This window comes from Lynx rufus, unplaced genomic scaffold (genome assembly GCF_022079265.1).
Source record: "Lynx rufus isolate CCGP_SWC_20201006 ecotype Redwood Valley unplaced genomic scaffold, mLynRuf1.p SCAF_6, whole genome shotgun sequence".
Classification (NCBI taxonomy): Eukaryota; Metazoa; Chordata; class Mammalia; order Carnivora; family Felidae; genus Lynx; species Lynx rufus.
Genome location: NW_025814878.1, coordinates 46,072,071 through 46,096,475, shown reverse-complemented (window position 1 = coordinate 46,096,475; position 24,405 = coordinate 46,072,071). Strand labels below are relative to the sequence as shown.

The following is a 24,405-nucleotide window of genomic DNA, read 5'->3' as shown; positions in this document are numbered from 1 at the left end:
ACGTCCGTGAGTTCAAGCCCCGCGTTGGGCTCTGTGCTGACAGTGCAGAGCCTGGAGCCTGTTTCAGATTCTGTGTCTCCCTCTCTCTCTCTGACCCTCCCGCATTCATGCTCTGTCTCTCTCTGTCTCAAAAATAAATAAACGTTAAAAAAAATTTTTAAAAAAAAAGGTATTTCTTTGAGGGGCACCTGGGTGGCTCAGTCGGTTGAGCGTCCAACTTCGGCTCAGGTCACGATCTCGCGGTTCGTGAGTTCGAGCCCCGCGTCGGGCTCTGTGCGGACAGCTCAGAGCCTGGAGCCTGCTTCGGATTCTGTGTCTCCCTCTCTCCCTGCCCCTAACCCACTCGCATTCTGTCTCTCTCTCTCTCTCTCAAAAATAAATAAACATTAAAAAATAAAAATTAAAAAATAAAATAAAATAAATAAAAAGTATTTCTTTGCAAGATGAAAAGTTCTGGACATTGGTAGCACAAATATGTGACTATACGTAACTATGGCAGTGTCTACTTAGAAGATAGTTAAGATGATTGATTATTTTATTTTTAAAAAAGAATAAAAAAATAAGTGCCCCCATAATTTTTCTTTTTCATGAGTTTTTTTGTTTTTTGTTTTTTTGGGTTTTTTTGTTTTTAATTTAAACTTTTGTTCCATCTTCTTTGAAGCTAGATCAGCTTTTGATGGTTCAGGAATGCAGATTCACTTGGGTCACCTAAAGTAATGGGCAGCCTGGCTATTTTAAGGATGCACATGACTATGAAGGAGATAAGAATATCAAAGGAGCCTAAGAATAGCAATATGATCCGACTTCAATTGGGAAGGAAAACAAACAGGGAATTGGACAAACTGCACACGCTTGCAGAGGCTGGGCTCGCCTGTCACTCTTGGCTGCAGCAGGAATGAAGTCTTCTCCAACCACAGGAGTGACACCATTCCTCCTGTCTCTATGACTACCTGCTGACTACCCCGTTTAGTTATAGCTTCTGCTTACTCATAATTCCAGCTGACTCATAGTCTTTCTAGAACCGACTTTCAGCTTCTCTCCCCACAATCAACTGACTGATTCTTTCTGCATAGCTCACTTCAAATTCTTGAAAGGAAAAAAAAAATCCACCTGGCCTATTAGCTCAGTGTTCAACTTAAGTGGGCATCAGGATCACCCAGAGAGCTTGTGAAACCACAAAGTACTGAGCTTCATTCCTCGCATTTCTGATTTAGTATCTGGAGTAGGGCCTGAGAATGTGCATTTGTAGCAGAATCCCAGGTGATGCTGTCTACATCTGGGGGCCACTCTCGAAAACCACTGGCCTGGTTACTATGGACCTTTTCTCTGTTTGGATAGAGCAGCTGGGGCTCTGCCTCATGTCAACAATAGCAGTCTTCTGAACAGATTTTCTGACTCATAAATGGAGATTTTAAAAAACTTTCTTCTTGGGGAACCCGGATGGCTCCGTCGGTTGAGTGTCTGACTCTTGATTTCTGCTCAGGTCTCTTTTTTAAAAAAATTTTTAATGTTTATTTTTTTGGAGAGTGAGACAGAGAGACAGAGCATGAGCTGGGAAGGGGCAGAGAGAGAGGGAGACACAGAATCGGAAGCAGGCTCCAGGCTCTGAGCCATCAGCACAGAGCCCGACGCGGGGCTCAAACTCACAGACCATGAGATCGTGACCTGAGCCGAAGTTGGAAGCTCAACCGACTGAGCCACCCAGGCTCCCCAAGTCAATAATATTTAAATGCTTGTTTTCCCCACACTGATATTTCCTTTCTATCATGACCTCTTACCCTTTCCCTTGAGGAACCCACCTATCTGAAATTTCTTGGGAACAGATTTTAGGGAAAAGCTGTAACGTTGGGGTTTTTTTGGTTTTTTGATTGTTTGTTTAATGAAAACACCTCTGGGGGTGCCTGGCTGGCTCAGTTTGTGGAGCACGTGACTCTTGATCTCAAGGTTGTGAGTTAGAGCCTCGTTGGGTGATGAGAATGCTTAAAAAAGAAAATCTTTAAAAATGAATGAATGAATAAACAAATAAAAATACCTGTAGAATTTACCCCCGCCCCCCCCAAAAGCCCTCTAGAACCCAAGCCCTCTTGAGTTCCATGACTACATTTCGACTATTAGCAGTAGCTCCACCTTACTGGTCCAAGGAGCTCAGTGTCTAATGCCAACCTCAACATAAGGTCCCTCCTACAAGCTCCTCCTCACATTTTTCTTGGGTCTTAACAACAACAAAAACAAAACAAAAAACAACTCCTACTTAACCCAGTCACCCAGGCTCTTCTCTTACTCATACTAATTTAGATGTTTCTATTGGTTCTTCTCTCCCTTCCCCTCATCCTATCCATCTAAGTTGAAGCCATACTCTACAGATTCTGCCACCCATCACAGGGGTGGCTGAAGCTGGCTCTTCAACCATAGAATTCATCATGGTGTTCCAAACTGTCATTTATTTTTGACCTACACCAGTATTCTCAAACTTTTCCAAAAAGTACCTCTAACAGCAGAGAAAATATAAAGGGTGAGGAGGAGGGTGTCCTTCAGGATTATAGCCCTTAGCAGCTTTTAACTCTTCCTCTGCCCACTTTGGAGACATATCTCGGTAGACTCCTGTTATCTTCAAAACAGGCAGGTTAGGGCATCTGCGTGGCTCAGTTGGTTAAGCATCCAACTCTTGATTTGGGCTCAGGTCATGATTTCATGGTTGTGAGATCAAGCCCCATGTCGGGCTCTGCACTGGGCTCTGTGCTGGGCATAGAGCCTGCTTAAGATTCTCTCTCTCTCTCTCTCTCTCTCTCTCAAAAAATAAAAATAAAAATAAAAGAAGCTTTTAGTTATTTGCCAGTGAGCCAAATGGATATTTAGAGAACATCTTCGGTTTAGCAGGAGCTTCATTCAGGGGACCTGGGTCCTGGTTTGAGAAGGACTCGGCAGACTCTACCTAGTCTCTCTGCCCTCAGTCTATGTGGCTGTTTCATTTCACTACTGCCTACAACCCACTTCAGTAGTTTCCAAAAGGGCCGCCCGGCTACCAAATTAAGTGTAAATTGCTTTCTTTAGAATTCAAAGCCCTCAGTATTCTGCTAAGTGAAATTAGTCAGAGAAAGACAAAAATCCTATGACTTCACTCATATGAGGACTTTAAGAGAGAAAACAGAGGAACATAAGGGAAGGGAAACAAAAATAATGTAAAAACAGGGAGGGGGACAAAACAGAAGAGATTCACAAATATGGAGAACAAAGTGAGGGTTACTGGAGGGGTTGTGGGAGGAGGGATGGGCTCAATGGGTAAGGGGCATTAAGGAATCTACTGAAATTATTGCTTCACTATATACTAATTAATTTGGATGTAAATTTTATTTTATTTTTTTAAAAAAAAATTTTTTTAACGTTTATTTATTTTTGAGACAGAGAGAGACAGAGCATGAACAGGGGAGGAGCAGAGAGAGAGGGAGACACAGAATCTGAAACAGGCTCCAGGCTCTGAGCTGTCAGCACAGAGCCTGACTCGGGGCTCGAACTCACGGACCGTGAGGTCATGACCTGAGCCGAAGTCGGACGCTTAACCGACCAAGCCACCCAGGCACCCCATCGATGTAAATTTTAAAAAATAAAGTTAAATTACAAAAAAAAACAACCCCTAAATAAATAAATAAACATTTAAAAAAAAGAATTCAAAGCCCTCAAAAAAATGATAATTTGAATCTTATTTCTGATACTTACTTTTTTGCAAATTGAAGTAGTTTAGCTAGTATGTTCTCAATATTTAATTGAATCTGGTTGTTGGCAAATGGCTTACTTCCACAGTCATCTAGCATACTGGTTCTCAAAAATGTGTCCCTCAGACCAGAAGAACCAGAATCACCTGGGAACTTGTTAGAAATGCATATATTCTGGAGTGCCTGGGTGACTCAGTCGGTTAAGTGTCCAACTCTTGACTTTGGGTCAGGTCATGATTTTAGGGTCATGGGATCGAGCCCCACTTCAGGCACTGTGCTGAGCATGGAGCCTGCTGGAGATTCTCTCTCTCTCTCTCTCTCTCTCTCTCTCTCTCCCTCTGCCCCTCTCCCCCACTCATGTTCTCTCTCTCTCTCTCTCTCTCTAAAATAAAAAAAATAACAAGAAAGAAAGAAATGCATATATTCTGTCCTGTCCTACACCAGACTGGTTGAATCAGGAACTCTGGGCTTGGGGCTGAGCAATTTGCATTTTAAAAAGCCCTCCAGACGAATTCTTTTTTTTTTTTTTTTAAGTTCATTTATTTTGAGAGAGAGAGCACACACAAGCATGAGTTGGGGAGGGGCAGAGAAGAGAGAGAGGCAGAAAGGGAGGAAGGAGAGAGAATCCTAAGTGCACAGAATCCTGTGTGGAGCCGGATGCAGAGCTCCAATTCACGAACCATGAGCTCATGACCTGAGATGAAATTGAGAGTCAGATGCTTTCACTGAGCCACCCAGGACCCCACCCTCTAGGTGATTCTGATGCAGCTGGGGACCACTGACCTAGCATTAGTTTTCAGATCGAAAACAAGGTAAGATACAGATTTTTTTAAAAGAACTTAATGGGGGCGCCTGGGTGGCGCAGTCGGTTAAGCGCCCGACTTCAGCCAGGTCACGATCTCGCGGTCCGTGAGTTTGAGCCCCGCGTCAGGCTCTGGGCTGATGGCTCAGAGCCTGGAGCCTGTTTCCGATTCTGTGTCTCCCTCTCTCTCTGCCCCTCCCCCGTTCATGCTCTGTCTCTCTCTGTCCCAAAAATAAATAAACGTTGAAAAAAAAATTTTTTTAAAAAAGTAAAATACTTAAAAAAAAAAAAGAACTTAATGGAATATAAACTATTATTTAAGTGTAAATTGTTCTTTTTTTAAGATTTTATTTATATATATGGTTTTAGTTCATTTGTTTTGAGAGACAGCACGGGGGGGGGGAATGGGGGGGCAAAGAGAGAGGAAGGGAAAGAGAATCCCAAGCGGAATCAGCACTGCCCATGCAGAGCCCAACGCTGGACTCGAACCCACAAACCACGAGATCATGACCTGAGCCGAAACCAAGAGTTGGATACTTAACCAACTGAGCCACCCAGGTGCCCCTAAAATTTATTTTATTTTATTTTATTTTATTTTATTTTATTTTATTTTATTTTATTTTATTTTATTTTATTTTATTTTATTTTATGTTAAAAAACATTTTTTTAGGTTTATTTATTTTGAGAGAGAGAGAGAGCGTGACTGGGATAGGGGCAAAGAGAGAGAGGGGAGAGGAAGAATCCCAAGTAGACTCTGCACTATCAGTGTAGAGCACAATGTGGGGCTCAAACTCATGAACCGTGAGATTACCACCCGAGCCCAGACCAAGAGCTGGACACTCAACCGACTGAGCCATCGAGGCGCTCCTCCGCTAAAGTCTTTTTTACTAGAATTCTGCTACTAAGTATATTTTTTTGTACAGGCTCTTCTCAATTAAGAACATGTGTTCTAGAGGAAAAAGAGCCAATTAAACAATTTTTAATTCATTTGTCTCCTCCTAGTGGCAGGCTTTTAAATATTGAACACAACGCCCTATTTATATTTTTTAAAAATTATATTTCTGATTTTTTCGTAAGATTCCTCTTATTAACTGCAGTTAAAATCAATTGGCCCTCCCCACCAAATTCCATAGATTTTTTTCTCTCTTTGCTCTGTGGCTGTAGAAAATCAGGTAAATTGTCTCCATCACAGCTCTTTTTAAACCAACTTACAAATTTTCCTTCATTTTGTTACTTCTTAGCAGTAGAGCCTCATTATTTAGAACACTTAGAAAGGCGTTTCCTTCCTTTGTGGGACTGCAGGAAACCAGACCATTACCTTTTAATTTTTTTTTTTTAACGTTTATTTATTTTTGAGACAGAGAGCATGAACGGGGGAGGGGCAGAGAGAGAGGGAGACACAAAATCGGAAGCAGGCTCCAGGCTCTGAGCCATCAGCCCAGAGCCTGACGCGGGGCTCAAACTCACAGACCGCGAGATCGTGACCTGAGCCGAAGTCGGACGCTCAACCGACTGAGCCACCCAGGCGCCCCGGAAACCAGACCATCACCCTTTATTCCTCCCCCATACCATCCCCTTTCTTGCAGTGTCCCAGTAACTACTGTACTGGGACAGACACTGCCACCAAATCTCTTTCCAGTTAGCACTTTGAGCTGTGAAGCTCACAGGTTATAATTATGTGAGCGAATTTCTTTGACTCTTAAAACCAACAAGACAAGATTTGATTTTTTCAAAAAGATGTTATTGGTACGACAGGATAGTTTATGGAGATACTAATACCCTACATATTCCCCTTTATCCCTTCCAAGCAGGTAGCCAGGCCTTTTGTATTCCATCGTCTCGATATCTAACGAATGTTAAAGCTGAAGCTACTTGAAGACCATGCCTTTTCCTGTCCATTGTTAGAGTCTGAGCTCCCTAAAGAAATCACACTAGAGGGCGCCTGGGTGGCTCAGTCGGTTGAACGTCCGACTTCAGCTCTGGTCATGATCTCACGGCTTGTGGGTTCGAGCCCCGCGTCGGGCTCTGTGCTGACCGCTGGGAGCCCGGAGCCTGCTTCCGATTCTGTGCCTCCCTCTCTCTGTGCCCCTCCCCTGCTCGCACTCTCTCTGTCTCTCTCTGTCTCTCAAAAGTAAATAAACATTAAAAATTAAAAAAAAGGGGCGCCTGGGTGGCTCAGTCGGTTAAGCGGCCGACTTCGGCTCAGGTCATGATCTCGCGGTCCGTGAGTTCGAGCCCCGCGTCGGGCTCTGTGCTGACAGTTCGGAGCCCGGAGCCTGTTTCAGATTCTGTGTCTCCCTCTCTATGACCCTCCCCCATTCATGCTCTGTCTCTCTCTGTCTCAAAAATAAATAAATGTTAAAAAAAAAAAAATTAAAAAAAAAATTAAAAAAAAATCACACTAGATGTCTGACAAGGAAAGGAAGGGGGAGAGGGTGCCTTTATTCAAAACTGGAGTCTGGGAAGGAGTGTAAACCTGTGTGTCTTCATTCGCCTCACATCACCCTGAACAGGTGCCAAGATCTGTACTCTGCTTAGAAAGGCTAGCCCTCTAAACATCACGGTTTCCAAACACAGCAGGGATTCCGGGGCTCTGGGAAACAGAGTCCCTGCATTTCAAGGACCCGTGTGACTTCCACCATGGGGATTTCAGCGGTAACCAATGTGGGCTGAAGACTGGAAAGTTCTCTCCAAATAGTGTGTAATATCTGGGAGTATAAAAGAAAGCAAATGGACAGAGACTAAATTTTCCTGTCATCCTGTTAAGTAAGTGACATGTTTTGAACATCATTCTTGATAATAATTACCTCTTGAGACTGTCATGAGGCTTAAAGTGTTAAAACAAGCTAATGACACCTGACCCTTACCAACTCCCCCCAACCTCCTCCAGCATGGGTTCTTAGGCCATCTTCTTGGATCCGGGGCCAAATTATATTTCTGCTCTGCAGCTGCCATAGTATTTGGCCCTGAGGTGGCTTTCAAAGAGGTGGCTTTTTCCTTAATCATCTAAGCAATTTCTTTTCCCTGTTCCATTTAAAATGAGCAGCTTCTATTATCGTTGTTGTTTTTAAAAACCGCTATATGAAGTTATAATTCACATACCATAAAATCCACTATTTTAAAGTATACAACTCAGTGGTTTTTAGTATATTCACAGAGTTGTGCACCCATCACCACTAATCTTTCATCAGCCACCAAACAAACCATACACCCAGCCGCAGTCATTCCCCTTCCCCCGAGGCCTTGGCAACCACTAATCTACTTCTCTCTCTAGGCTTGCCTAGCGGACATCTCTATAAATGGAAGCATTCAAGGGGCGCCCGGCTGGCTCAGAGGAGCATGCAACTCTTTATCTCAGGGTTGTGAGTTTCAGACCCCACATTGAGTGTAGAGATTACTTAAAATAAAATAACTAAATGGAAGTATTCAATATGTGGCTTTTTGTGTCTGCCTTCTTGGTGTAACGCTTTCAAGTTCATCCATGTTGTAGCATGTATCTGTACTGCATTCCTTTTTGTTGGCAAATAATATTCCATATATAGATCTGCCACCTTTGGTTTATTACTTCCATTTTTTTTAATGTTTACTTACTTATTTTTGACAGAGAGAGAGTGCACGTGAGTGGAAGAGAGAGAGAAAGAATCCCAAGCAGGCTCCATGTTGACAGTGTAGAGCCTGACATGGGGCTCAATCCCACAAACTGTGAGATCATGACCTGAGCTGGAACCAAGAGTCAGACACTCAACTGATAGAGCCATCCAGGCACCCCACTTCCGTTTTTTTAAAGCAACCTTTACACCCAGGGTGGGACTCGAGCTCCCCACCCCTAGATCAAGAGTCAGAAGGGATGCTCTAGCTCTATCGACTGAGCCAGCCAGGTACCCCTATTGCTTCTTCTTTTTTTTTCATGTTTATTTATTTTTGAGAGAGACAGAGCATGAGCATGGGAGGGGCAGAGAGAGGAGACACAGAATCTGAAGCAGGCTCCATGCTCCCAGCTGTCAGCACAGGGCCCGATGCGGGGCTTGAACTCACGAACTGCGAGATCATGACCTGAGCTGAAGTCGGACGCTCAACCAACTGAGCCACCCAGATGCCCCTCTTCTATATTGAAGTAAAGATAATTTAGTCTTTTTAAGCTGGGATCTGAAACTTTTTATCTTTTTTAGGATTGAGAATAGAATGTTTTTTTGTTTGTTTGTAGTAAGCTCTATGCCCAACATAGGGACTGAACTGCAAATCCTAGAGATCAAGAGTGGCATGCTTTACTGACTGAGCCAGCTAGGCACCCTGAGAATAGAACGAATTAAGAATGAACTCGGGGGGGGGGGGGACGGGGGGGGGGTAAGGGGCACACACCTGGGTGGCTCAGTCTGTTGAGCATCCGACTCTTGATTTCGGCTCAGGTCATGATCTCATGGTTCATGGGTTCAAGTCCCTGAGTCCGGCTCCTCGAAGGCATCACAGAGCCTACTTGGGATTCAATCTCTCTCTCTCTCTCTCTCTCTCTCTCTCTCTCTGCGCCCCACCCCCACTCTCACAATTTCTCTCTCAAAATACATAAATAAGCTTAAAAAAAAAAAAAGAAAAAAACGATGGATTCCAGGGGCATCTGCCTGGCTTAATCAGTAGAGCATGAAACTCTTGATCTCGGGATTGTAAATTTGAAGCCCCCATTAGATGTAGAGATTACTGAAAAAAAAAAATCTTAAAAAAAAAAAAGAATGGACTCCAATTACAAACCATTGAAATTCCTCCCAATCACCAAAAGGCTTCTCTTTCTCCCTCTTTCAAAGCTGATGCTGATAGGTTATTCTGCCCAATAAACATCTGTTTTACTGTCCAAGATGTTTCAAACTTTAAGCTAATTTTCGAAGAGCTTGAGCTCTAGGCTATGAAGCCAATACTATAATGACTCCAGTCCTCCCAAGGGAATGGATTTCTAGTCTGTGTGCTAAGTTATAATATTAAAATTACTTTATATAGATTTTGTATCCATGATTTGGTAAATACATAGAATATCTCTGAAATGACATATAAGAAATGTGTAAAAATGGTTGCCTACAGAAAGAGGATGTTGGGGAACAGGGATGGAAAGATAACTTCTCACTCCATATCCTCTTGTAAGTTGTTCAAAATAAATAAAAATAATAATTACTTCATAAATAGTAAACAGGAATAACCTTGATTAGAAATATGAAGCTATTGGGGCGCCTGGGTGGCGCAGTCGGTTAAGCGTCCGACTTCAGCCAGGTCACAATCTCGCGGTCCGTGAGTTCGAGCCCCGTGTCGGGCTCTGGGCTGATGGCTCAGAGCCTGGAGCCTGTTTCCGATTCTGTGTCTCCCTCTCTCTCTGCCCCTCCCCCGTTCATGCTCTGTCTCTCTCTGTCCCAAAAATAAATAAACGTTGAAAAAAAAAATTAAAAAAAAAAAAAAGAAAAGAAATATGAAGCTATTTATTTGAAAGGGACCTCTTGAATTGTTACACTGACCTTGCAAAACACACATTTCTCATTCCTCAAGTCTTTGTGGCTGCTGTTCCCTCAGTTTGGATTGTCCTTCTCATTATCTTCCCTTTTACTCCAATAAAATCTGACACTTTCTGTAATTTTTCAATTTACAAGGCACTTTTATTTTTTTATTTTTTAGTGTATTTATGCATTTTGAAAGAGAGAGAGGGAGAGCCCTAGCTGGCGAGGGGCAAAGAGAGGGAGACAGAGAATATCAGCACAGAGCTCAGTGCGGGGCTTGAACCCGTGAACTGTGAGATCATGACCTGGGCCACAACCAAAATTCAGACACTTAACGGAATGAGACACCCAAGCCCCCCAACAAAGCACTTTTAGTTACAACATGATCTAATCTTCAAATACAAAATAGACAATAAGTATAAAATATTTTAATCTTCATTTAATAAGAACACTGAGGTTTAGAAAGTGTAGCAGTTTGTCCTAGATCACAATTATTACCTTTCAGAGCTAGAATTCAAATCTACAATTTAAAAGGAATTTGCTTTAAGTTTATTTGTTTTTGAGAGATAGAGCATGAGTGGGGGAGGGGCAGAGAAAGAAGGACACACAGAATCCCAAGGAGGCACCAGGCTGAGTTGTCAGCACAGAGCCCAACATGGGGCTGGAACCCACAACCCCCCAAACCGTGAGATCATGACCTGAGCTGAAGTTGGACGCTTAACCAACTATGCCACCCAGGCGCCCCCAAATCTGCAACTTCTAACAGGCCAAGTGCTCTTTTTTTTTTTAAAGCTATGATATCCTATTTCTTTAATGGGGCAACTGGGTAGAAAAGTACAAAGATGTTTACTAAAGTGTTGTGTAATATATTTTTTAAAGACGTTAATCTCTAACCCAACACGGGGCTCAAATTTACCACTAGGAGATCAAGAGTAGCATGCTCCACCCACTGAGCCAGCCAGGCGCCCCAAGCGTTGTGTAATATCAATATTACACAATAAACATTACGCATTACTAAAAATTATGATGTAGATCAGTATTTACCATGGAAAACTTGGAATAAACATCCATGATCCTATGTATGGTGAGAAAACAAGTTTAAAACATACAAACTGACTACCTCAAAAAAGGTGTTTATAATTAAAAAAAAAAGGAAGGATATATGTGTGTGTGTATGTATATATGTACATATATATAATTTTAATATAAATTTTTGAGAGAGAGCGCGAATGAGGAAGGGGCAGATAGAGAAACAGAGGAGCTTAAGCAGGCTCCATGCTTACAGCAAAGAGCCCAATGCAGGGCTCCAACCCACAAACCTTGAGATCATGACCTGAGCCAAAGTCCACAGTCAGCCGCTCAACCCACTGAGCTACCAGCCCTCCCCCCACTCCCCACCCCAAAGTGTTTTTTAAAAGACAATACTCTAGGGGCAACTGGGTGGCTCGGTTAAACATCCAACTTCTGCTCAGGTCACGATCTGCCGGTTCCTGGATTCCAGCCCCATGTGGGGCTCTGCGCTGACAGCTCAGAGCCTGGAGCCTGCTTCAGATTCTGTCTCCCTCTCTCCACCATCAAACATAAATAAACATTAAAATTTTTTTGGAAAAAAAAAGTCAATACTCTAAAATTTTGTATGTCACTACTAACAGATAAAATACAGTTCAGTGCTTAATATATGCCCAATACCGGGCTAAATTTTACATGTATTGTCTCATTTAATCCTCACAATAACCAACTTGCCTAAGATTTTGCTGCTAAAAATGCTGCTGAACTGGACAAGTATTAGACCCTAAAGCTCATGCTCTTCAGCGCTAGATCATCCCGTCTCATGTACAAAGATCATTTATTTTACAATCAGAGAAACCATGAGTTTGAGAAAATCCTGTTCAAAACTCCACCTCCCCAGGTCTCTGTATTCCCAGGACAATGTTTGTCTTACAGCACCTATGGAGATCTGATTAGTGCACAATTGGCTGAGTCCCTTTCTCTACCTTAGATCCCATGCAGCGGGCCTGCCTGAAACCCAAGCCCACCTTCTAGCGGGTTTTTTGCAGTGCGCGCTCCTTACGCGTTACATTGAAATGTGCCCTTCTTTTGGGATGAGCACTGGCTGTTGTATGGAAACCAATTTGACAATAAATTTCATATATTGAAAAAAAAAATGTGCCCTTAACTCCGCTCACGGAGAACTTGAATTGAGAAATAGTGCTCACACGCTATAAAGAATTTCTTTCCAAGAAATGTAGGCCCGGAGGCCTCTCCGTTTCCCTCCCACAAAGTGGTTTCTTTGCAAGCACCTGCTTTATCAACTCTTCCTCCCCAGTTCTCTCCCCTAACCCGGGGCCCAGAGTCCGAAGGCGTCTTCGGTCGTAGGCCATCCCCGGCCAGCAGCCACTAGAGCCCAGCGCCTGCTCTCAGAAAGGAACAAGGAGAAGGCTCGGACCGGACTTCCACGTGGGCACGGAGGCGGCCATCTCGCGTCCTGGCAGGAGCAGTCCGCGGGGTCAGAGCGGCAGCCGGACCGGGAGCTGCCGCCCGTACTCAAGATGGCGGCCATGGAGGGCGTGGCCTGTGACTCGGAGGTTCCGAAAAGGTGCCGTATCATGGCGGCGACGGAGGAGCGGAGCCGAGAGGAAGAAGAAGAGGAAGAAGAGGAGGCAGTGAGTGGTATTGCGGCGGCCTGTGCGGCGGAGGCGGCGTGTGGGGCAGGGAGTCGGGATGCGGCCGGCGGGAGGCAGAGTCCCCAGCGCGTAAGGCCAGGAGGGCGGGCCCCTGCCCTGGCTGCCACACGGTCGTTAGAATGGGGAAGTAGAGGCAGTCGCTTTCGGTAACGTCGCTTGCTTCCTCTCGTTGAAAGCAGGACTTAGTGTTCATAAAGGTTGGGGTCGTTGCATTGGGGAGTTTTGGCTTCTCTTGTTAACTGCCTCTTTCTGCACACTGCGGTGCTAGCATGTTAACTCCTCTTTCTTCCACCAGGAGCAGTTGGTTCTGGTGGAATTGTCCGGAATTATTGACTCAGACTTTCTATCAAAATGTGACAATAAGTGCAAGATTTTGGTGAGTCTTCTAGAGTTAGAGGATATTTGTAGGTTTTCTTACATTTAAACAAGAATGAAAGAAATACGTATCCCCGAAGATCTATTCCTCGTTACAAAGCATTGAATTCTAAGGACAATTAGGTAGAAGTACAAAGGGATTGTGGGAGAAAATGCCACACTCGGCCTGAGGGTCTGAATGTGTGGCTGGCGAGAGTTTAAGATTTAGAGGGGGTAGCATTTTGATATGGAACAATACATTTTGAAAAAACCCACATTGTTTTAGATAGTGCGTGCGGGAGAAAAAACGCTGCGAAGAGAGCTCAGATGTGCACGCAGACGCCACCTGGGAGAAGGGAGAAAAGATTCGTACTAAACTTGTAAGACCTCAAGCTCTGCTGTTGACTTGAGCTATGGTGTCATAAGTTACCATCTGTTTTATCACTTTACTTTAAAATCTTTCAGCTATTGTGGACAACACTGCTCTTACCTTAACTTGAGGAGGATGTTGATTGAAATACACGTTACTCCTTGGATATGAATTAAGTGTTCTTCAGGCCCTTAGCTGCTGTATTCAGAGCATTTTTAGCTTATCTTGTACTTGCTAGTTCAAGCTCCAGAGGTTCCCCAGTTGTGGAGATCACTCTCCTTGGTAGCAAGGTTATGTATTGAGTGCTCTTTTATGGCTTTAATTGAGATAAAATTGACATATAACATTATATTTCAGAGTACAACATAATGATTTAATAGTTGTATGTGCTGGGAAATGATCACCACAAGAAGTCTAGTTAACATCCGTCACTACACACAGTTACAATATTTTTTCTTACAGAGTTTTTGTTTGTTTGTCGAAGTAAGTTCTGTGCCCATTGTGGGGCTTGAACTCAGGACCCTGAGATGAAGAGTTGCATGCTCTACAGACTGAGCTGGCCAGGCATCCCATCATAACGAGAACTTTTAAGATTTGCTCTCAGCAACATTCGAGTATACAATATGGTATTATTAAGTAGAATCACCATGCTGTATGTTACATTCCCAGGACTTATTTATTTTATAACTGAAAGTCTATATCTTTTGACTGCCTTCACTCATTTCACCCAACCCTGCAAGGCTTTTTCTAATGATGATTTTTTTATGATCCTGTGTTCTGTTGTAGGGAATTGACACTGAGAGGCCCATTCTGCAAGTGGACAGTTATGTCTTTGCTGGAGAGTATGAAGGTAGGAGGATGTCAGATAGATGAAACTTCTTTTTTTATATGCTTCCCACAGAAAATCATTGTTATTTCTCAACAAGTTGCTTTCAACTTTTCTGCAGACACTCTTGGGACCTGTGTTATTTTTGAAGAAAATGTTGAACATGGTAAGTGCTTGCAGTGCTGACTCAGATCTTTTTACTGTGAAATATTACAAACTTATGTACAGTGAATGTTAAACATCTCATGTATCCATTGTCTAGCTGTATCAAATCCTACCATTTTGCCAGATAGCTAAAAAACATTCCAGATACATTTGAAGCCTCTTGTGTACCTCTCTCTAAACATATGTCCCTTCCTCTGTCTTGATAATCACTATTCTGAATTTGATGTATTTCTTTCCTGTATTTGATTTTGTTATATATATATACATGTATGTATATGTATATATATATGTATATGTATACACACATCCATCCATCCACAAACAATAAATAGCTTTTCTTTTAGTATATTTTCAAACTTGATATAAATTACATGTATCATTCTATAACCCTTTTCAGTTATAGATAGGTTTTGAGATTTATACATATCGGTATGTATAATTCTATTTTCCCTGTTGCTTAGTATTCTATTTGTGACCGTACCGCAGTTTATTCTCCAGTTACTGGACAGGTTGATCACTTTTATTTTTACTGTTAAATATTGATAACTGAACATTTATTGAATGCCTTCTATTTGTTAGACACTGTTCTAAATGCCACATGTATTAACTCATTTAATCCTCATCACATCTGTGAGGTAGATACCATTGCTGTCTTCATTTTATATTTGAAAACACTGAAGCACAGAGCCAGTGCTTCTGCGACAGCCAGAATTTGAACCCAGGTTGTCTGGTCCAGAGCCTCTGATCTTAATTATATGTATTAACTCATTGCAGAAATGCGGCCATGAGTATTTGTGTGTCTCCTTGTGCATGTATGTAAAAATGTCTCTAACGTATACGCTTAGAAATGGAGTTACTAGGTTGCTGAGTGTGTGTTAGGTTTAACCATATGAAGTGACCAGCTTGGACTGAATATGGACCGTTTCATGTGGTTCAACCAAACAGATATGACTGTGATCCTTTCTAAAGGGTAGTATCGGTTACACTCATGTAACAGCATGTGCAAATTTTCATTGTGCTTCACACCTGTAGCTCAGAGCCTCATCCTCCCTCTTGCCCGTGCCCACGGTTTCCTATAAAGTTGTACCCCCAGGCAGCAAGTTTTTTTCTGAGCCTTCTTTCGTGATTGGGAATGTCCTCACTCCAGTCTCTGGCTGCAGGTAGTGGGTCTGACTTCGGTGCTTCATTTTGAGTGGTAGAATTTGAGACCTCATTACCCTGTAAGGCCAGCTTCCTGGCCCCACTTCTGTACTTCAGGGCTGGAGCCTAACAGGCCTATAGCTTTAATTTCACTCGCAGTTTTGTGTTTTAGTCCTCTGGAGATGTTTGCTGTTTTTGAGTCCAGTTTTGCCTTCAGTTGTTATGTATTTTATCTGTTACTTCTCTGTGCTGGGAGCAGGAGGGATGAGTTAAATTTTGAACTTACTACACTATTTCTACAGGAAGTAGTTTAGTCTAATTCTTTTTTTTTTTTTTTTTTTAATTTTTTTTCAACGTTTTTTATTTATTTTTGGGACAGAGAGAGACAGAGCATGAACGGGGGAGGGGCAGAAAGAGAGGGAGACACAGAATTGGAAACAGGCTCCAGGCTCCGAGCCATCAGCCCAGAGCCTGACGCTGGGCTCGAACTCACGGACCGCGAGATCGTGACCTGGCTGAAGTCGGACGCTTAACTGACTGCGCCACCCAGGCGCCCCTTTTTTTTTTTTTTTTTTTCAACGTTTTTATTTTTATTTTTGGGACAGAGAGAGACAGAGCATGGATTGGGGAGGGGCAGAGAGAGAGGGAGACACAGAATCGGAAACAGGCTCCAGGCTCTGAGCAATCAGCCCAGAGCCTGACGCGGGCTCGAACTCACGGACCGCGAGATCGTGACCTGGCTGAAGTCGGACGCTTAACCGACTGCGGCACCCAGGCGCCCCTCTTTAACTGGAATTATTATTTAAAAAAAATTTTTTTAAGTTTACTAATTATTTTGAGAGGGAAAGAGAGCACAAGTGGGGAAGGGGCAGAGAGGGAGAGAGAGAATCCCAAGCAGGCTCAGCACCACCAGTGCAGAGCCGGATGTAGGGCTCGAACCTGCGAACCACAGGATCATGACCTGAGCTGAAGTTGGACGCTCAACCACCTGAGCCACCCAGGTGACTCTGAACCGGAATTGTTGGGGCTTAACATGACTATTTGATGGCATCAACAATAAAATAATTGAGTTCATTTTATGTTCTAGGTGATGCAGAAGGCAGTAATAGAACGGTGTTAAAATATAAGTGCCATACAATGAAGAAGCTCAGCATGACAAGAACTCTTCTGACAGAAAAGAAGGAAGGAGAAGAAAACATAGGTTAGTTCACTTAGTTCTCTGAAAGTAGGTGATTTAGTATCGGCTTTGATAATGACACATTGCTGCCAGGACATTCCTGTACTTTGTAGTAATAGCTATGTAGTATGAAAATTGAGGGTGTTCCATGAAAAGTATCAAACATAGATTTAAAATTTATTTGAACTCTGGTGTGGCAGAGGGCCCTGGAGACGTGTAAGAAATCTTTTATCTGCTTTGCGTGGAAACAATTGTGAGGAGTCTGTCAAGAAACTTGATAGATTTTCAGCCCCCAGGGAATTCAGCAGCTGCTACCCACCCCATCCCCTTAATTAAAACTTCTTTGTAAATGGAGACGACAGGATCTGTGTCGTCAAGGTGTAACCCCAGAGGATCTCCTGGAAACTTGTGGCAGCGGTGGCAACCTTTCCCAAGAAGCTCACATTTGGAAGAAGCTGGCTCTATATGTGAGGGAAGGACTCACAGGTTTTAGACCGAAGACTCTTTTTTTTTTTTTTTTGAGTTGGAGGGGAGCACAAATGAGCGAGGGGCAGAGAGAGAGAGAAACAAGGCTTATCCAGGGCTCATGTTTTACCCGATGCAGACCTTGTGTTCTCCTGAATCAGGGCTCAAGCTCACCCGATGTGGGACTTGAACTCATGAATGGTGAGATCATGCCCTGAGCTGAAGTCAGGTGCCCACCAGGTGCCCCTAAATCTCATTCTTAATTTGCATCTGCTGAGGCTTCTCCAATTGCTGGTCATCCCAGAGTAGAGACTTTGAACTAGTGCTTCTTGAACCCATCCATAGCAGGCACATATTTGTTTGTTTTTTTTTTTCAACGTTTATTTATTTTTGGGACAGAGAGAGACAGAGCATGAACGGGCGAGGGGCAGAGAGAGAGGGAGACACAGAATCGGAAACAGGCTCCAGGCTCCGAGCCATCAGCCCAGAGCCCGACGCGGGGCTCGAACTCACGGACCGCGAGATCGTGACCTGGCTGAAGTCGGACGCTTAACCGACTGCGCCACCCAGGCGCCCCATAGCAGGCACATATTTGTGGAGATGAGCAAATAATTACTTGGAAGTTTAAAAGCTCATTGCTCATAAGTGAAGTAAGAGAAATCACACATTTGTCTAAATATAAAAAAATAAAACAAACTAATAAACAAAAAGCAGAAACAGGCCCATAAATACAGAGAACAAACTGGTGGTTGCCAGAGGGGTGGGAGTGGTGGGATGGGCAGAATGGGTGAAGGGGAGTGGGAGATACAGGCTCCCAGTTATGGAATGAGTAAGTCACTCGAATAAAAGACACAGCATGGGGAATATAGTCAATGGTACAGTAATAGTGTCATATGGTGTATGGTGTATGGTGACAGATGGTAGCTGCAGTTGTGAGCATGGCATAATATATAGACTTTTCAAATCACTGTATTGTACACCTGAAACTAATGTCACATTGTGTGTCATCTATTCTTCCATTTTAAAAAATTTACTAATGAAAAAAAAGCTCATTGCTCAAAGACATATTTCAAACTCTGATAAACATGACCCTAGTGATGAATATTTGTGGCTTGATTTATTATATTTGAGGAATAAACATATGAAGGCACATTAATCATGTAGAAATTAATTATACCAGTTACATATAAGTACATAAAAAATCTTTGTTCTTAACATGTGTATCCCAAAACTATCCCCATTTTTAGCATTTCGTGAAAGTAACAGGAAGAGGGGTGTCTGGGTGGCTCAGTTGGTTAAGTGTCCATCTTCGGCTCGGGTCATTATCTCATGGTTCATGGGTTCGATCCCGCGTCAGGTTCTGTGCTGACGGCTTGGAGCCTAGAGCCTGCTTTGCATTCTGTGTCTCCCTCTCTCTCTGCCCCTTCCCTACTCATACTCTGTCTCTTTCTCTCTAAAATAAAACAAAATATAAAATAAAATAAAATAACAGGAAGAAAGAGGTACTTGAAGTTCTAGAATGGACTTGAAAGGCAGATACATATCAGATAGCTTAGCTATTATTTTGATATATTTTTTTAAAGCAGGAAGTTGTAGAATTTCCTTTCCTAGAGTCTTTAATAAACCACCAGGTCGACCGTGGGAAGATTTGCATGTTTTGTTTAATCAAATACGTTAGTTAGCTCAAGGCTATATTGGTTATGCATTGCTGCATAAAAAATTCCCTCTAAACTTAATGGTTTTAAAACAACAACAAAAATATTTTACACAGTTTCTGTGAATCAGGCATTTGGCCAGGTGGTTCAGCTTAGCCAGGGAGTTCTGGCTCAGTGTCTCTCTTGAGGTTACTGTCAATATGTTGGCTGGACTGAAGAAGGGGTCTGAAGGCTTGAGTAATGTGGAACATCTGAATATAAGTTGGCTCACTCACATGCCTGGCTGGTTTATGCTGACTGTTAGCAGGATGCCTCAGGACCTTGCCTACCCACAGTACTGTTCAAGTGCACTCCTGACATGGCAGATGGCTTCTTCCAGATCAAGTGATCTGTGAGAACAACATAGAAGCCACAATATCTTTTATGAACTAGCCTTAGAAGTCACATTCTGTCATTTCTGCCAAATCTTATTTATTATGGGAAGGGACGATACAGGGGCATGAATACCAGGAAGGTGAAGATCTTTGGGGACCATCTTGGAGGCTACCAAACATGCCAATATGCTGCAAGCAGAACAAAAGAAAAGGAGATGTGGGCCCTGCCTTCTGGGAGTTTGCACTCTAAAGTCAATCACACTGAAACAGACATGTGTGAATGGGACTCAATACCCGGTTCATTCAACTTATTTTAAGTTTCTGTTATGTGCCAAGTATTTAAGCTAAATAACAGAATAGGCAATAGGATGGATGGCTTCAAGATTTTGAACCTGGTGACTATGCGAATGATGGTATTGCAGGAAAAAAAATAATGAGAGAATGGTTGAAGCTGGCTGGAGGGAAAAGGACTAATCAACTTTTGATAGAAGGAGATTTTATAGTAGTAACATATGAGAAGACATGGCATCAGCCATAAGGATGGTTCAACAAACAGTCACAGAAGAGTTAGCTTCTGGTGGTGAATAGGAGCAGATGGAAGTGTGAACAGGGTGGCAAGATAGGTTGTGGTATCTTAGAGATATCTAATAGCATTTTGAAGGTATAACTAAGGCTTGCTATAGAAATTAATGAGGAACCACTGAAAATATTTGACTGAAAGGGTCAGAAGGATAAAAGAAGAAATGATTAGCATCATTGAAGCAGTTCTTTTTTTTTTCAATATATGAAATTTATTATCAAAATGGTTTCCATACAACACCCAGTGCTCATCCCAAAAGGTGCCCTCCTCAGTACCCATCACCCACCCCCCCATCAACCCTCAGTTTGTTCTCAGATTTTAAGAGTCTCTCATGCTTTGGCTCTCTCCCATTCTAACCTCTTTTTTCTTTCCCCTCCCCCATGGGTTTCTGTTAAGTTTCTCAGGATCCACATAAGAGTGAAAACATATGGTATCTGTCCTTCTCTGTATGGCTTATTTCACTTAGCATCACACTCTCCAGTTCCATCCACGTTGCTACAAAGGGCCATATTTCGTTCTTTCTCATTGCCCTGTAGTACTCCATTGTGTATATAAACCACAATTTCTTTATCCATTCATCAGTTGATGGACATTTAGGCTCTTTCCATAATTTGGCTATTGTTGAGAGTGCTGCTATAAACATTGGGGTACAAGTGCCCCTATGCATCAGTACTCCTGTATCCCTTGGGTAAATTCCTAGCAGTGCTATTGCTGGGTCATAGGGTAGGTCTATTTTTAATTTTCTGAGGAACCTCCACACTGTTTTCCAGAGTGGCTGCACCAATTTGCATTCCCACCAACAGTGCAAGAGGGTTCCCGTTTCTCCACATCCTCTCCAGCATCTATAGTCTCCTGATTTGTTCATTTTGGCGACTCTGACTGGTGTAAGGTGATATCTGAGTGTGGTTTTGATTTGTATTTCCCTGATAAGGAGCGACGTTGAGCATCTTTTCATGTGCCTGTTGGCCATCCGGATGTCTTCTTTAGAGAAGTGTCTATTCATGTCTTCTGCCCATTTCTTCACTGGGTTATTTGTTTTTTGGGGTGGAGTTTGGTGAGCTCTTTATAGATTTTGGATACTAGCCCTTTGTCCGATATGTCATTTGCAAATATCTTTTCCCATTCTGTTGGTTGCCTTTTAGTTTTGTTGGTTGTTTCCTTTGCTGTGCAGAAGCTTTTTATCTTCATAAGGTCCCAGTAGTTCATTTTTGCTTTTAATTCCCTTGCCTTTGGGGATGTGTCGAATAAGAGATTGCTACGGCTGAGGTCAAAGAGGTCTTTTCCTGCTTTCTCCTCTAGGGTTTTGATGGTTTCCTGTCTCACATTCAGGTCCTTTGAGTTTATTTTTGTGAATGGTGTGAGAAAGTGGTCTAGTTTCAACCTTCTGCATGTTGCTGTCCAGTTCTTTTTGCACCATTTGTTAAAGAGACTGTCTTTTTTCCATTGGATGTTCTTTCCTGCTTTGTCAAAGATTAGTTGGCCATACGTTTGTGGGTCTAGTTCTGGGGTTTCTATTCTATTCCATTGGTCTATGTGTCTGTTTTTGTGCCAGAAGCAGTTCTCGATTATGGGGGGTTCATTGATGGGTTAGGGCTTTGTAAGTACGAGAAGGAAAACAATTTTTTTCAAGTTTTTGTTTTTTATTGTTTGTTTTTTTTGGAGAGGTGTCTTATTTCATCATTGGATGTTCCAACTCAAAATGACATGTTACTGTTGACTTGAAAGACGATAGGGTGGTATCATCCATTATGAAAACTGAGGAGAAAATCGTATGGAAGTGACAGAATTTTCTATAAGGTGTGAGATGGCAGTGAGAGCTCAGTGATCTCTCAGGATGATTTGGGAATTGGACTCTGGAAAAGGAGGTTGGAATGGTAACTAAAGTTAATTACTTTTAGTGATATTTTTTTAAGAGATTTATTTTTAGTCTGAATTAAAAAAAATTTCTAATTGCAGTATAGTTGATATATGATATTATATTAGTTTTAGGCATACAACATAGTGACTTGATAATTATATACATTACAAAGTGCTCACCATATAGTGTAGTTCCCACTGGTCACCATATAAAGTTACTAAAATATTATTGACTATATTCCGTTTTTAGTGATTTTGATGTTGCATACACTATAGGCATTCTAAGATCTCCAGATAAGATGGAAATTCCATGATTATTTATCAGTAGTTATGGGCACCATGTTCATTGGTTTACCTTGGGATTTTATTTTGACGTGTATCCATGGGATGAAAATTTAAATTAAAGAGAAATATGCTTCAGTGCCTGAAATTCCTTTTTCATGTTTCTTTCTTGGTTTGTCCTCCCATCCCTCACCCTCCCTTACCAGGTGGTGTGGAATGGCTGCAGATCAAGGACAATGATTTCTCCTATAGACCCAACATGATTTGTAGCTTTCTGCATGAAAGTGAAGATGACGATGTGGTAGCTCCAGCCTCAGAGAAACCTTTGGAGCTGGAAGAGCAAGAGATTCAAATGAAAGATAGTTCAAACCTGAGTTATGAACAGGGGAAACCACTGAACTTGGAGATAGAGAATTCTGGTTCTCTTACTGATATCCCTTCTGAGTCAGAAGGTTCTGTATTTATGGAAACTCAAGATACTGCTTTAGAAATCACTCCTAGATGAAATGTTTCTTATAGTAACTAGTAACAAACTTTTTGGAGCTTTTATATAAAATAATTGACTGTGTAGCTTTTCAGTTCACTATTTTACTAGTTTTGTTGACTCTACACACATTTCCAATTGTAGTACAGTTTAATATACCAGAGTCATTAAGGACCAGATATAAATTGAATTTTTAAAAATATGATGTAAATGACTATAGGGACCCTTCTCTGGTAAGTCTTTTAAATTGGAAGTTTTATTAAGGTAAGTGTATCATTTTTTATTGCAGCTGTCACAAATGACTCCAAATGTAGTGGCTTAAAATGACACAAGTGTAGGTCAGCTAGCTGACATGGGCTAGGCTAAAATCAGAGTGTTGGCAGGACCTCATTCTCTACTGGAGGTTGGGGTTGGGGACTCTTATTTCCTTGTTCATTCAGTTATTGGCAGATTTCAATTCTTTACAATTGAAGGATCAATGTCCCATTTTCTTACTATCATCTGAGAGCCATTTCCACCTTCTAGAGGGTGCATACATTGCTTGGCTCTGGTCCTCTTCTCTTTAAAGCCAGTAATGGTCAAGTCCCTCTCACTCTTTGAGTCTCTCCTGCTTCTTCCATCATACTATTTCTGACTCATCTTGCTAATTACCTGACCCAGTATCTGTTTTTTCTTTTTTCATTTTGTAACAATCCCAGAATTATTCAGTTATCAATTTGCCCATGTGTATGCATATATGTGGCCATATGACTAAGTTCTGGCCAGTGACATGGAATTATAAGTGTTGAGTGATAGATGCTTCTGGAAAGTTTCCTTAAATTTTAAGACATAAAGGGAAGTGGGCCAGTTCATCTTCTCTTTCTTCCTGCTGGAACATGGATGTGGTGGCTAGAGCTTCAGCAGGCTTTTGGGACTAGAAAGGAACCTTGGAAATAGAAGCCACGAGTGGCAAAGCAACAAGATAGAAGATTGGATCTTGATATGCTGCCCTGGACTGCCAAGAATAAAGAAGGTTAATAATAGAACCCTTTCTTTTTCTCCATGGTAGAATGACTTCAAGTTTAACTTTTGGCACTGTTTTCCCTGGAAATCTACAAGATGAAATAATAGAATGTCAACTGTGATGTCAGGCAATATTGCTTATGATTAAAAATGACCCCTTATTGGTAAATGGTATCTAGACCAGGAAGACTATATGACAACTGTAAATACCCATCGGAAAATATGGACTGGGCCTCCTGAAGCACTGTTTCTTTTTCTTTTTTTTTTCTTTTTTTCTTTTCTTTTCTTTCTTTCTTTCTTTCTTTCTTTTTTTTAAAAATAGGCTCCATGCCCAATGTGGGGCTTGAATTCACAACCCTGAGATCAAGAGTCATGTCCTTTACTGACTGAGCCAGCCAGGTGCTTCAAGCACTGTGGTTCCTATTACAAAGATCCCTGGAAGCTACATTCATGGCTGTTTCAAGAGATACTGGTTCTTGGGGAGCCTGAAGTTTCTAAGCCAGCATGGCTTCTGCACCCACCCAGATGATCTTGTTCCCTTACACCTGATCTGACATTTGGGTGCCAGAGTAAAGCCTCCTGTTGAAACAAACCTCATGCTGTTGTGCTGTTTCCAATGAAGTGAAGTGAGCCTGGTGCCGGGTTCAGTCCCAGAAGACCTGTTGCGTCCTGAGTGTGAACGTCATTCCTAACCTGTGACTGCTGCTGTTCAGGCAGGGAAGGCACTGCAACTACCTACCTCCGGCCTTTTGTGTGAGGGAGAAATACCTTTCCTCTTGTTTAAGTCATGCTGTAATAGCCACATGTAATCCTATTTAATACATTATGCGTTTAGAAAACTGGAGAAAAGGGTAAGGAAGTAGAATGGAAAATTCTTGAGACCTGTAATCTTGGAAAGAAACTCATCTGATGTGTGATGTAGTTCTACCTTAAGTTGAAGAGGATAATAAAGTCTTATATTCTGAAAAGAACATAACGTGTTTTTAGTTCCTTGCCTGTAAATGAGG

At 42.1% G+C, this 24,405-nt stretch overlaps 1 protein-coding gene across 1 annotated transcript; it reads left to right on the top strand.

Moving 5' to 3' along the window:
• Positions 1 to 12,527: 12,527 nt before the first annotated feature.
• Positions 12,528 to 23,708, top strand: GTF3C6 (general transcription factor IIIC subunit 6). The gene is made up of 6 exons (XM_047102406.1): positions 12,528 to 12,646; positions 12,963 to 13,043; positions 14,178 to 14,241; positions 14,339 to 14,383; positions 16,610 to 16,723; positions 22,119 to 23,708. The coding sequence occupies exons 1-6, from the start codon at positions 12,533 to 12,535 to the stop codon at positions 22,415 to 22,417; spliced, it is 717 nt and encodes a 238-aa protein (XP_046958362.1). The 5' UTR covers positions 12,528 to 12,532; the 3' UTR covers positions 22,418 to 23,708.
• The last annotated feature ends 697 nt before the right edge of the window (positions 23,709 to 24,405 follow it).

Bases quoted from the DNA above. Each gene is read 5' to 3' on its own strand.
- GTF3C6 (XM_047102406.1), top strand. From the start codon at position 12,533: ATGGCGGCCATGGAGGGCGTGGCCTGTGACTCGGAGGTTCCGAAAAGG. The intron at 14,242-14,338 runs GTAGGAGGATGT...ACTTTTCTGCAG, and splicing joins CTTTGCTGGAGAGTATGAAG to ACACTCTTGGGACCTGTGTT. The intron at 16,724-22,118 runs GTTAGTTCACTT...CTCCCTTACCAG, and splicing joins GGAAGGAGAAGAAAACATAG to GTGGTGTGGAATGGCTGCAG.